Below are 14,510 nucleotides of genomic sequence, written 5' to 3'. Positions count from 1 at the left end.
TACTTCCAGTACAGGTCAGATGACACTCTGAGCTAACATCCGGTGCTCAGTGGTGTGAATAGACTGTTCCTTTAATCCCACGGTACAGTCCCAAAACATCAACATCCTGTTTGGCTTTCCAGCCATCTGGAACACGCAGCAGCATTGCTCCTTTTTCGTAACAGTCTACTGGGTCCTGGGGAGCCAGGTTCCTGACACAGGAAGTCCTCCACAGCTGCCCACCCACCGTCCCACAAAAACAGTACTTCCGTCTTGTCAGGATTCAACCTCAATATGTTAGCCACCATCCATCCTGCAACCGCCTCCAGACACACAGGACCTTCACCACCTTCACTGGTTCTGATTTAAAGGAGAGGAAGAGCTGGGTATCATCCGGTGTCAGGAACGTGGCCCCCCAGATCGCAAGGAAGAGTTAAAGACTCAGAAATTGAACTAAATGAACAAGGGTCAGACTCTTTCTGGACACAGCCCAGAAGGAAAGAGCGGAACCACTGTATAACAGTACCCCCAGCTCCTCTAGACAGTCCAGAAGGATGTCACGGTCGATGGCATCAAAGGCCGCTGAGAGATCCAGAATGAGGAAACTGCTTTCACCTTTGTCCCTAGCCCACCAGAGATCATTGACCAGTGCAGCCAAGGCAGTTTCAGTCCCATGATGAGGCCTGAATTGGAAGGGATTCAAATGGTTCACATCCTCCAGGCATGCCTGGAGTTGTTCAGCAACCACCCACTCAATCACCTTGCCCAAGAATGGAAGATTTGAGACTGGGTGATAGTTGGCCATACTGGCCAGGTCCAAAGATGTTTTTTTTAAGAAGCAGTTTAATAACCACCTCTTTCAGTGGGTCTGGAAAGACTCTTGCAGGGGGTAGCATTCACCACCTCGCAGAGCCCATCGCCCAGCCATTCCCAGCTCACTTTTATGAGCCAGGATGGGCAAAGATCAAGGAGACAGGTGGTCGGTTTCACTCGTCCAAGCAGCCTGTCCACATCCTTGGAGGTAACAAATTGGAATTGAACCCACGCAACTTGACTAGATAGGACTCTAGCATCCTCCCGCCCAGGCCCTGTTCCCATGGTGGAGTCTACCTCTTTCTGAGTCTAAGTGACTTTTATCTGCCAAAAAAATTGCAAAATCATTGCAGGAGATCTTGAGGTCCTTATGGCCCCGATGGCACAGGTGGTTCTGTTAAATTGCAAACCACCTGAGTCTCCTGCTGCTGTTTTCTGCAGATGCAATAAATGCAGTTATGAAGGTCCACTTCCCCATTGCTATAGCCACTTGGGAGGCTCAACGGGAGGCAGTGGAAGACAGGAGTGCCTGGCGTGCGCTGGTCCATGGGGTCACGAAGAGTCGGACATGACTAAATGACTGAACAACAATAGGCTCAATGTTGAGCTCTAACCTGTGTCCGGTCCACAGAGAGTCCTCTCCCCGCTGGGAAATGACGTTCCTGATACCACTGGCAATGCCTGCATTTCCCTGTGCCACCTTCCCTCCCCATACAGGTTGTTCCCCATAGAACCACTTTATCCCGTCTGCCACCAGGGATTTCATCCACTTAGTTGTTAACGTAGCCATGAATAAGAAGGTATTGTAAAACAATGACTTTATAAAATATAAACAATATAGGACATAAGACAATGGTTTCAGTCGTTCTGTGTTTTCATTGTTCCTTTATTGCAATTATAAAAATGGGTTTTATGTTGCTGTTCTTATGACAGGGAATTGGACTAGAAGACCCTTAGAGTCCCTTTCAACTCTACAGTTCTAGGATTCTATAACCAATCCTGCTTGTTAAACACCACTGTCATGATCCACTTTTCACAACTCTCCAATCCCAATTCTCTCTGCCAAAGAACAAATATCAACATTGTCTCAGCACATGTTCACTCACAATAAGCACTCCAGGGTCACATTCTGCACATCTCTAACAGTACATGGTATCTTTCATTATACTTACTATTATGAGACATTACCTTCATTGCCTTAATACATATATGTACAACTTTCCATACAAACACGAGAATATCAAATACACTCCATGTATTTACAATTGATTTTTCCCTATACAGTGGTACCTCAGGTTAAGAATGTAATTCGTTCTGGAGGTCCGTTCTTAATCTGAAACTGTTCTTAACCCGAGGTACCACTTTGGCTAATGGTGCCTCCTGCTGCTGCCCCACGATTTCTGTTCTCATCCTGAAGCAAAGTTCTTAACCCGAGGTACTATTTCTGGGTTAGTGGAGTCTGTAACCTGAAGCGTCTGTAACATGAAGTGTCTGTAACCCGAGGTACCACTGTATCAGTTTGCTGACATGAGGGACAAAGTGAACTGTGGGGAAAACTTGGCACACTCCATAAATCTAAATGGGATCTCCCCTGTGAGAGTCGGTAGGTGTTTATAAAGAACTTCCATTTAAACAACTGCTTCTCTGTGAGACCGTTGATGTTTTCTAAGAGTTCCATTCTCACTGAAGCGCTTTCCACACTCCAAACATTTAAATGGCTTCTCCCCTGTGTGAGTTCGCTGATGTCTTGCAAGAGCTCCACTTTCACTGAAGCACTTCCCACAATCCACACATTTAAATGGTTTCTCCCCGGTGTGACTTTGTTGGTGTACACTGAGTTTTCCACTACAAATGAAGCTCTTTCCACACTCCAAACATTTATATGGTTTGTCCCCTGTATGAGTTCGTTGATGTACAGTAAGGCTTCCACTCTCACTGAAGCACTTTCCACAAACCAAACACTTATATGGTTTCTCCCCGGTGTGAGTTCGTAGGTGTACAGTAAGTATTCCATTGTGACTGAAGCTCTGCCCACACACTATACATTTAAAGGGTTTCTCCCCTGTGTGAGTTCGCAGATGTATGGTCAATTTTGAAGCTTCACTGAAGCTTTTTCCACACTCGATACAGTTATATGGTTTGACCCCTGTATGAATTCGTTGATGTCTTGTAAGTTTCCCACGACAACTGAAGCTCTTTCCACACTCCATACATTTATACGGTTTCTCCCCTGTATGAGTTCGTTGATGTACAGTAAGAATTCCTTTCCGACTGAAGCTTTTTCCACACTCCATACATTTAAATGGTTTCTCCCCTGTGTGAGTTCGGAGATGTATGGTAAGTTGTGGACCTTCAGTGAAGCTTTTTCCACACTCCATACATTTATATGGTTTCTCTCCTGCATGAGTTCGTTGATGTACAGTAAGAATTCCATTCCGATTGAAGCTCTTGCCACACACCATACACCTGAATGGTTTCTCCCCTGTGTGAATTCGTTGATGTACAGTAAGTTTTCCCCTATCCCTGAAGCTCTTTCCACACTCCATACATTTAAATGGTTTCTCGCCTGTGTGAGTTCGTAGATGTATATAAAGGTGTTCAGTCACATTGAAGCACTTTCCACACTCTAAGCACTTATATGGTTTCTCACCAGTGTGAATTCTTAGATGCACGGTCAGTTTTGAACCTTCACTGAAGCTCTTTCCACACTCCATACATTTAAATGGTTTTTCCCCTGTATGAGTTCGTTGATGTACAGTAAGGCTTCCACTTTGACTAAAGCTCTTTCCACATACCATGCATCTAAATGGTTTCTCTGCTGTGTGAATTCGTTGATGTCTTGTAAGTTTTCCACTTGCACTGAAGCTCTTGCCACACTCCATACATTTAAATGGTTTTTCCCCTGTATGAATTCGTTGATGTATAGTAAGGTGGGAACACTGACTGAAGCTCTTTTCACACTCTATACATTTGTATGGTTTCTCCCCTGTGTGAGTTCGGAGATGGATAGTCAGCTGGGAACTTTCACTGAAGCTCTTTCCACATGCCATACATTTAAATGGTTTCTCCCCCGTGTGCATTTGTTGATGTTTTGTAAGTGCTCCAGTATCACTGAAACACTTTCCACAAACCATACATTTAAATGGTTTCTCTCCTGTGTGAATTTGTTGATGTCTTGTAAGTTTTCCGCTTTCACTGAAGCTCTTCCCACACTCCAAACATTTATATGGTTTCTCCCCCGTGTGAGTTCGTTGGTGTACACTAAGGCTTCCAGTACAAATGAAAGACTTTCCACACTCCATACATTTAAATGGTTTCTCGCCTGTGTGAATTCGTTGATGTCTTGTAAGTGCTCCAGTTTCACTGAAGTTCTTTCCACACTCCAAACATTTATATGGTTTCTCCCCTGTGTGAGTTCGTTGATGCTTTGTACATGCTCCACTGTCACTGAAGCTCTTTCCACACTCCATACATTTAAATGGTTTTTCCCCTGTATGAATTCGTTGGTGTATAGGAAGTTTTCCACTACAACTGAAGCTCTTTCCACATTCCATACATTTATATGGTTTTTCCCCTGTGTGAATTCGTTGATGTACAGTAAGAATTCCATTCCGACTGAAGCTCTTTCCACACTCCATACATGTAAAGGGTTTCTTCCCTATGTGAGTTTGTAGATTTGTGATAACATGCTCACCCACACTGAAGCACTTCACAGATGGTCCTTCAGAATTCTGACTCCCTTCTCCATCGTCTGCTTGAGAGTAGGGGAAAATAAAACCTTGTTAGAATTTCAAGGAAGAGAACAAGAGAGCTTAGCATACAGTAAGACCACCACCTTCTCTTTACACCACTGAACAGATTTTCAGGAAAGGAAAGGGAAGAATTCCTAACAATAGTTTCAGGAACTGTTAGTATCCAGTACAACCTTCAGCTCCCAAGTAACTCTGAGCACAAAGAGGAACCTTCCATGCAGATGTAGGAGCCAGATGTGGTTGAACTCACCTTTCAGCTCCCAAGTAACTGAGCACAAAGCGGAACCTTCCAAGCAGATGTAGGAGCCAGATGTGGTTGAACTCAAAGTACCATCAGCCCAAGCAGGCATGTCCAATGGCCAGTGGTGATAGGAGTTTCAGTGCAGTAACATCTGTATGACGCACTTTCTCCCTCTTTCACCTCTTCTGCAAATGCTACATATCTGCAATCCATTTTCTCCTTTCTCCGTGAACTATATCATCTTCCTGATACATTCCAACCAACTGTACACATTCCCTAATCTTGCACTGTGTCTCCACTGTCAGAACCACCCACCATTTCAGCAGCTGTCATCTTCTCCCCCCACCTTTGGAAATATTATTTATCTGAATCCAAGTGGCTGGGAATCGTGAATGGGGGAGAGAGCTTTGGTACTCAGGCCCTGCTGGTGGGATTCTCCCTGGTTGGTCCTTGTGAGAAGATGATGCTGGACAAGATGGTCCCTCATTTTGATCCAGCAAGGCTCTTTTCATACTCACTGAAACGAAGCAATCAAATCTACAGTGTCACAGCAAAGTGGAAGCACCTACCTCTCCATTTGTCCAGGACAACATCTCTGTATTTTTCTGTCTCGAGCGAGGAGAAGAGCTCGGACTCAGGTATCTGAGTCTCTCCTGTGTGGAATAAGCAAAAGAGACCTCCTATTTATGTCATATGCAAAAATATTCAAAAATAATCATCTGAAGCAAAGAGAACAAAATATCTCGTGGCCCATTAAAGCCTAATAAACATATTATGGCCTAAACTTCTATGGGCTGCAATCTGATGATGTGCACTGTGGACCAGGAAAACTTAAGTCACCAGGTCCTGCTGCCGCCTATTTATTCAATGTATTTGTTACTTTCGGGGGTATGGGAACTCAACACAACTTGCAATATTTTAGTCCCAAAACAAAACAAATACATACATTAAAACCAGCATTTAAAATACACATTTGGGGGCGGGCCCTGCTGGCTATGGAGTAAAAACTGAGAGCTCCCAGAGAAAATATTTTAAAAGGTGGATTTCTCTGAAGAACAAGTATTATGAAGCAAAGAATACAGGTTAGTCCTTAAGAAACTTTTCAAGCGGGAATGTAACCTGGAGTAGTGAAATAATAAACAGTACTACAGTGGTACCTCCGTTTTCGAATGTAATCCGTTCTGGAAGACCGTTTGAGTTCCAAAGCGTTCAAAAACCAAAAGCTCAGCAGCCGACAGCTAGGCCCCAGAATCTTGCACTCAGCAGAAGCCACATGCCATGTTTGACTTTTGAGGCATGTTCAAAAACCAAAGCATTAACTTCTGGGTTTACGGCATTCGAAAACCAAAATGTTAGTCAACGGAGACATTTGATAACCGAGGTACCACATGGATAATGAAATAAGGATTTCAACCTTAAACATTAAAGGGCTGAGGTTGATTAGGAAAAGGAGGAGGATAGAAACATTACTGAATAAAGATAAAGAAGATATAATATTTTTACAGGAAATGCACCAGACGAAAGAGGGGGTTAATGAACTCTTACTGAGAGGTATAAATAATTATGAAAAAGCACACGGTACTTCAAAATCAAGAGGGGTGGCAACTACAATTTCAAAGACATGCTGGTTTAGTATATTAAAAATGAAGAAAGATCCTGAGGGAAGATGCATTATAATTCAAGGAACAATAGCAGGGGGGGAAATACATTATAATTAATATTTATGTTGCTAATGAAAATCAGGTGGAATTTTTTGATAAAGTATTTAAGGAAATGGAGGGCCATATGATTGTGGCAGGATATTTCAATATGGTATTAGATAAATGATTGGATATGTCAAATCCTACCTCAGAGGAACATTACAGGATTAGCTAAAATTATGAAAAGGAAAGATATGAAAGATGTTTGGAGAGTGATGAGGGGAGGAGAGAAGAATTTTTTGTTCTTCTCACCAGTGCATAAGACCTACTGAAGGATAGATTATATCTTCGTTCCAAAAAAAGTAATATCAAAAATACTGAATATGGAAATTGGAATAATAAAGGTAACTGACCACACATTGGTTAATATGGTATTAAAAATAAAGAAAGATTACAAGGAAGCCAGAAGATGGAGTTTAGATACAAGGATCTTCAATAATAGTCAAACAGTAAATAAGATAGCGAAATACAATATTTTTTCGTCTTTAAGATGCCCCCCATGTTTTGAGCCCGAAATTAAGAAATAATTTTATGTATAAATATATAAATAAAAACCAATGTGGCAGTGTGGCTTTACGTGGGGCTACCTTTGAAGGTGACCCGGAACTACAACTAATCCAGAACGCGGCAGCCAGACTGGTGACTGGGAGCGGCCGCCGAGACCATATAACTCCCGTCTTGAAAGACCTACATTGGCTCCCAGTACGTTTCCGAGCACAATTCAAAGTGTTGGTGCTGACCTTTAAAGCCCTTAACAACCTCGGTCCAGTATATCTGAAGGAGCGTCTCCCCCCATCGTTCTACCCGGACACTGAGGTCCAGCACCGAGGGCCTTCTGGCGGTTCCCTCACTGCGAGAAGCCAAGTTACAGGGAACCAGGCAGAGGGCCTTTTCGGTAGTGGCGCCCTCCCTGTGGAACGCGCTCCCACCAGATGTCAAAGAGAACAACAGCTACCAGACTTTTAGAAGACATCTGAAGGCAGCCCTGTTCAGGGAAGCATTTAATGTTTGATGTATTACAGTATTTTAATATTTTTTTGGAAGCCGCCCAGAGTGTCTGGGGAAGCCCAGCCAGATGGGCGGGGTATAAATAATAAATTATTATTATTATTATTAGCAGGAAGACAGATGTCTAATACAAAGAGTGTTGAATAAAATAGATATAAAAAGAAGAAATAAATTGAAAGCTGGTATAGTAGCATTTAGGACGCGGGTGGCGCTGTGGGTTAAACCACAGAGCTTAGGACTTGCCGACCAGAAGGTCAGCGGTTTGAATCCCTGCGACGGGGTGAGCTCCCGTTCCTCGGTCCCTGCTCCTGCCAACCTAGCAGTTTGAAAGCATGTCAAAGTGCAAGTAGATAAATAGGTACTGCTCTGACGGGAAGGTAAACGGCGTTTCCGTGCGCTGCTCTGGTTCGCCAGAAGTGGCTTAGTCATGCTGGCCACATGACCCAGAAAAACTGTCTGCGTTAAACTTCAGTTGCTAAAGAAATAAGTTGGTACACTTCAGGCAGGTGTTCTGGTTTCCAAAATAGGTGGCAAAATGCTCAGTTTCTGTTACTTTGTTATGAGAGGTTGTTCAATTAACAACAACAACACAGCTTCCTTCACTGAGCAATGCACTGGTTCATGAGCGAGGGGCACTTTTCCCCAGCTCCCCCTCTAAGCAACCCCACTCCTGAGGTAATTCCAAAATGGCATGACAGACACAGGGGATCCCCTCCCCCCTTATGACTGGCTTGGGGGGGGGTCTTCTCTCCCTAGAAGATCTGCCCCCTCCTGACTGGAAGGAGACCCAGGGGAGCCTAAATTCCCCCAGGATCTGCTTCTCCTGCCTCAGAGTCAGCCCTCCCAGGACACCCGTTTGTAGACCAGGCATCTGCAAACTCGGCCCTCCAGATGTTTTGGGACTACAATTCCCATCATCCCTGACCACTGGTTCTGTTAGCTAGGGATGATGGGAGTTGTAGTCCCAAAACATCTGGAGGGCTGAATTTGGGGGTGCCGGCTGTAGACCTTCCCCAGACCCTCAACTGGGTCTCCCTATCCAAGCTGGGAGAGTCTTTCCTCTGGCTATGGACAGTCTCCTCAGAGTGGGTCTACGACTCAAACCAGAACCAGTTCTCCCTCAGACAAATCCTATCCTCTTCCCTAACTCCCAAACAATTCCTCTCCATCTTCTCTCAAATCAAACTCTCTCCCTCAGAAATGGCTCCTTTTATTTTCCCTCCAAAAGTGTTGCTGGCCAATCAGAGAGAGGCTCCATCCCTCTGGTGGAATTTCTGGGGGACTGAACGGCCAGACTCTGGTCCGGCTCTGCCGTCCGTCACAACTACCTTTTTTTTTCCATTTTTTGCTCAATCGGCATTTTAGACATACGACCGAAAGGGCATGTGATTTATTCCAGCACCCGCCTCAGTTGTAATACCAATGTAGCTATCTCTCATTCATTCCGACTGAAAGCTCAAAATAAACTCAAATGCAAAACAGGGGGCATGGAAATTGTTAAAAAAGGGCGGGGCTAGACATGCCAATCAGGGCTGGTGCAGCTTCGCCTCTCTCTGTCTCTCTCTCACACTCACACACACAAACACACAGCAATGACTGTGTCATTGCTAGGCGTGGTACACAAGCCACTCCATTTCTCTTCTCCTTCTCCCCTTTTCCCAGCAGGTCCCCCTCCATTGAGGAGTGTCCCTCACATCTGCAGAATTTCCTCAAGCAGCAACCGTGCCTTTTTCTCAAGCAATTTCGAAGAAGACAGGGTGTGGGCAGTGTGTGTGTGTTTCATGACTCTCTTGAGCCAGCTCTGCAGGGAGGGTGTCTCTCCACAGAAGATGTCTAACCGAAAAGGAGGTGGCGGCAGTTGCTGCGCTCCCTACCCTTTTTCAGTGGCTTTATAATAATAATAATAATAACAACAATAATTTATTATTTAGACCCCGCCCATCTGACTGGGTTTCCCCATCCACTCTGGGTGGCTTCCAACCAAATATTAAAATACAGTAATGCATCAAACATTAAAGGCTTCCCTAAACAGGGCTGCCTTCAGATGTCTTCTAAAAGTCTGGTAGTTGTTGCTCTCTTTGACATCTGAAGGGAGGGAATTCCACAGGACGGGTGCCACCACCGAGAAGGCCCTCTGCCTGGTTCCCTGTAACTTGGCTTCTCGCAGTGAGGGAACCGCCAGAAGGCCCTTGGCGCTGGACCTCAGTGTCTGGGTAGAATGATGGGGGTGGAGACGCTCCTTTAGCAAAATAGGTGGGGCCATCTGTTCTGGATGCTTTAGGAAAGTTTTTTTATGTTTGATTCCATTTTTAATATTCTGTTGGGAGCCGCCCAGAGTAGCTGGGGAAACCCAGCCAGGTGGGCTGGGAATGAATGAATGAATAAAATAATTATGATTATTATTGGAGTTCCCTACAATTCCACAAGACAGAGGGAGGGGAAAGGAGGGTGGCAGCTCCCCTGCAGCCCTGAACAATAGAGAGTATCTCACTCACATGGGATTTGGGGGGGAGGAGAGGAGGAGACAGCAGGTGTTCTTACATTGTCACTATATGACATGAATAAATGGCACAAAGGTTCCCACCTCCAACGTCTAGCAGCCAAGAGGGATAAAAATGCATCCTTACCTAATGAGGCCACCATCTCATAATTCTCCTCCATGACTTCCTTGTGCAGAGCTCTTTGGCCAGGATCCAGCAGAGCCCACTCCTCCTCCGTGAAAAACACAGCCACCTCCTCAAAGGTCAAGAGGGCCTGGAAGAAGTAGAAGAAGACGAAGAAGAGGAAGAGGAAGAAGACAGAGCTACTCTTAGATCCCCATCATCCCCACTCAACACAGAGGGAGGCTGGGTGGTCTCACCTGCCTCTCTTCCCTCCTCCCTGATTTCCCATTGCTCTTTCCCTACCTGAGGAAGCTGCCCGGCTTCTTTTTCCACTCCACCTCTAAGAAGAGACAGTCCAAACAGTGCCTCTGAGGCCATTGAGCTGCCTGTAGGCGATTCGGAGGAGGCTTAAACTGGGTCACTTCTGGGACTCTCTCAGCTGTTGTCACGATGTACTTCAATGCAGGAACAATAGAGAAAGGTGGATTTATTTTGGTTGGGAGACATTTACACAGATGGCAGACCTTTGCCTGGGGAACAAATATTAAGTAGAGCTAGACAACCTCTGGAATTGGCAAAACGTGCATCAAACTACACATTTTCTAACAATCCTTGCATTAATTGCACATGTCTCCAGACCTTTAACTCAGGGTCACCCAGGAGCTGTGTAGCAAAGTGTGGGTCTCCCTGGTCCAAACCCAGCACCCTAACTGTGGGCTGGGGAACCTCAGTAGCAGGGGCCAAATCCAGCCCTTGAGGCCTCGGCAATCTCCCAGGCCACACCCCCTTTTAAATCACTGCCCTGGATCTACCTATTGCATAGCTGGGAAGGACCCTTGGAATGAATGTAGCTGCTGGACAAAGGTCATATTTGCACCCATAGCTCCACCCACTTTGATCTCTGGCCCCACTCATCAATGGAATGTGGCCCCTGGATGACTGTTCAGAAGGAAATGTGGCCCTCTGGCTGGAGAACATGCCCACACCAGTTACAACAGCTATATTTTGCTGAGACTGACCCACCTTACAGGGCTGTTGTGCTTTCATCCCGCCCCCCTTATCACTAGGCCCTCCCGGGGTGAGGGTGGCAGCAAGACCCTCAGGACCCCTGCACTGGGCCAATCCTGAAAGAGAAACCAGACTCTGCTCCCCCTCGAATCCTTTTCTGTCCCCAGAAATTCCAGTTAGGGAGGGGGCATTTAATTCCTCTCCAGTCTTTGCCATAAGGATATTTAAAGGTCCCCTAAGAATCTAATCCGTTTCAAATCCTGCCACCCATTTGCTTTGATGAGTAGGAGGAAAACGGATCAGGTGCTTTTCCAGGCTCCAGGGAATCCAAAATGCGCCCCTTCACCCTAGTTTTGGCCCACCCTGCAGGGTTCTTGTGTGAGCATTGCCCAGGTGGTGGGCTTTAGATAACCTACAGTATTATAAGACCCTCCTGGCAACCTAGATGGGGACGAGGCCAGGCAGGAGTGAGGCTGCCAGAACCGGCAGAGAAAGTCCCTCAGCACCTCTGCGCTGGGCCAATCCTGCAAGGCAGGCCAGATCTCCCACCCCTGGGAGCTTTGATTCTCCTTCCCGACAAAATCCCAAGAGGATGTCTGGAGAAGCCTCTTTTTGGAAAGAAACAGCCTTAAAATCTTTCCCCCCTCTTTCCTCCAAGTCCAGCTGGGGAGGGGGCATTTTTTTAATTGTTCCAGTCTTTGCCTTGAAGCTTTTTAAAGGGCTCCTGAGACCTTGATCAGTTTCAAATCCTGCCATCCATGGGCCCATTTCCCTTGCCAAGCAGGAGGGAAACTGACAAGGTGCTTTTTCATGCTTCAGGAAATGGAAAATGTGCCTCATCCCTCCAGTTTTGGGGCACAAAGGCAGCACAGCAACCCCCCCCCAACATGGGAAACACAACAAGGCTCTTTCCGTTGTGCCAAAGCAACCTCAGCCTGTCAGACTAGGATTTCTGAAAAGGGAGCTGGGGGGGGGGCTCCCCTTCCCAAGAAGCAAGTTCTTGTTTCCTTTTGCTTCCTTCTCACATCAGCCTCTTTCTTACTCAGGAAGCTCCGGAGGGGGGGGGGTGTTCCAGGCTGAGTGTGAAGAAATACATAAAAATGGGTTAGGAGGCTGGGTCTAGGATCGGGGTGGGGGCTTCAGCTGGTGACTTTCAGTGCATAGGTGCCAGCTCCCCGGGTCTCTGAGCACCCACCCATTTCCCCATGAAGGGGCCGGGCACCCACAAATTTCGGTGCCAGGGCCATGCATACTGAATGGCACCCACAGCCCCGGGGACCCACGGTCGTGGGGTGAAACTGGCACAACTGGTTCGGTGTCCCAGTCAGGTTGCATGGGGGGTGGGGGGGAGAGCCCTTCTCTGGTTCGTCTCGGGAAGCAAAATGTCTCCCCCCCCCCACGGAGTCTGGTTGATCTCCGCTTCCAAGAGGATCCTGCAATGCAAACCTTGTTTGGGGGAGAGGACCCCCCCACCTTGCAGCCGACTGCAGATTGCCGCTCCTGGTTCCCAGAGGGAAAGGGGGGGGGGAGACCTTCCTTGCTTTCATCCCCCCCACTCCCTGCTGCTATGATTGTAGATTCAGGTGGAAGAAAAGCAAATTCTTCTCCCTCTCTGCACCCCAAATCACCCCCATCCGAAATGTTGCACCTTTTCCCTCCTCCTTTGCAGGCCTCCTTCTCTTCCGGGGATGTGCATCGGGACCCCACCCCTCCAAAATTGCCTCTACTCCCCCTCCTCCGTCACTTCCTGCCTCTCTAGGAAGCGAGTTATTGACCGGGGGGGGGACATTCCCCTTCCCTGCAAGTAGAGACCTAAGAATGTAGTGGGAAAGGACCCCCCTCTCCACGGTCACGGAGTCTCGTGTCCCTCGGCCTTTTTCCAACCATGGCCCCCTCCCGACCTTCTTTCCTTCCTTTGCCCCCCCCCCCGACGGTAGAAAGGTAGCTATTTAAATGTTTGCTTGTACATAGACCTTTTTTTATTTATAGTTTTTATTTATAAATCCACTGCGAAGCACGGGCACTTCTCTGCTTTTCTTTCTTCACTTCTCACTTCCCTCTGTGGCCCCCCCCCCGAGTCTCGTGCCCTGGCCCCCCATTTACACGATCTTCACCTGTGGCCCCCTTGGAATATCCATATGCCCTCCCCCCTTTAGAAACACTGTTTTAGTCTTTAACCAGTTACCTGGGAGTAAACCCCATTGAATTGAGTGGGACTGACTTCTGAGTAAACATCCTGTTCAATCCGAAGGATTTTTATTCAGAAGTAATTCCCACTGAGTTCTATAGGACAGATTTCCCCAATTGGGCAAGTTCTGCAGAACCTGTTTTTCAAAAGAAAGTCATAGACCCCCACTTTTGAGATTTTTCCTGTCTCTACGGTAGATTCTGTTGTGTGAATGGTGCTGTGGATCCCGGGGGGGGGGTGTTACCTGGAGTGGGCAGACTACCCCATATGGTTTCTCCCCATGGGTTTCATTTTGGGGAAAATAAGCAATGAGCCTACAGTGAAGCATTTTGCACACTCTTGTCACACGCCTGCTTGATTCGAGATGCTCCCACACTCCCCTGTCCCACCTTCTCATGTTGTGCAAAACATGCAGAGGAGTTGAGTCTTTCCTAGTTCTCCCACTAAACTCCCCCTTTATTCCTGAGACCCTACCAGCCCGCAGACTGTCTTGCCAGAGTGGTGCATGCTCCCACTTGCACTACTGCAATGCGAACTGCTTGGGGCTACCTTTGAAGGTGACCCGGAAACTACAACTAATTCAGAATGTGGCAGCCACACTATTGACTGGGAGTGGCCACCGAGACCATATAACACTGGTCCTAAAGTATCTTCACTGGCTCCCTGTATGTTTACGAGCACAATTCAAAATGTTGGTGCTGGCCTAAACAGCCTTGGCCCAGTATACCTGAAGGAGCGTCTCCACCCCCATCATCCAGACTGGACAATGAGGTCTTCCTCAGAGGGTCTTCTGGCAGTTCCCTCACTGTGAGAAGTTACAGGGTAGCAGGCAGAGGGCCTTCTCGGTAGTGGCGCCCTCCCATCAGAAGTCAAAGAGATAAACAGCTACAGTGGTACCTCTGGTTGCAAATGCTCCGAGTTAAAAGCTCCGCCACCCCGGAAGTAGCCACTCCCAGTTGCGAACTTTGCCCCAGGATGTGAGCGGAAATCACACACCAGAAGCGTGCACGCAGCAGGAATCACCATTAGTGAAAGTGCGCCTCATGTTACGAGCGGTTTCCAGTTATGAACGGACCTCCGGAATGGATTCCATTAGTAACCAGAGGTACCACTGTACACAACTTTCCAAAACATAGTACTGTATCAGGAAGCATTTAATAATTGATGTTTTGTGTGTTTTTATTATGTCGGAAGTTGTCCAGAGTATCTGGGTCAACC

The 14,510-nt window shown here is 46.8% G+C and overlaps 1 protein-coding gene across 6 annotated transcripts in view; it reads right to left on the bottom strand.

Annotated features, from left to right (window-relative positions):
• Positions 1 to 1,657: 1,657 nt before the first annotated feature.
• LOC310756540 (uncharacterized protein) overlaps positions 1,658 to 14,510 on the bottom strand; it is a 29,686-nt gene continuing 16,833 nt past the window's right edge. For 3 of the 6 annotated variants that reach the window (XM_083600781.1, XM_083600783.1, XM_083600784.1), the window contains 2 exons: positions 5,355 to 5,438; positions 1,658 to 4,546 (listed from right to left, as the gene is read on the bottom strand). In XM_083600781.1, coding sequence (XP_083456907.1) covers positions 2,421 to 4,546; positions 5,355 to 5,438 — 2,210 coding nt within the window. In that variant the 3' untranslated portion in view covers positions 1,658 to 2,420. Of the gene's footprint in view, positions 4,547 to 5,354; positions 5,439 to 10,120; positions 10,248 to 10,399; positions 10,552 to 12,752; positions 12,817 to 14,510 lie in introns of those variants that run through there. The other 3 variants (XM_083600782.1, XM_083600786.1, XM_083600785.1) reach the window with 3 other exon arrangements.

Source organism: Podarcis filfolensis (assembly GCF_964270895.1).
Source record: "Podarcis filfolensis genome assembly, chromosome: 2".
NCBI lineage: Eukaryota > Metazoa > Chordata > Lepidosauria > Squamata > Lacertidae > Podarcis > Podarcis filfolensis.
This window is presented reverse-complemented; position numbering and strand designations above follow the sequence as displayed.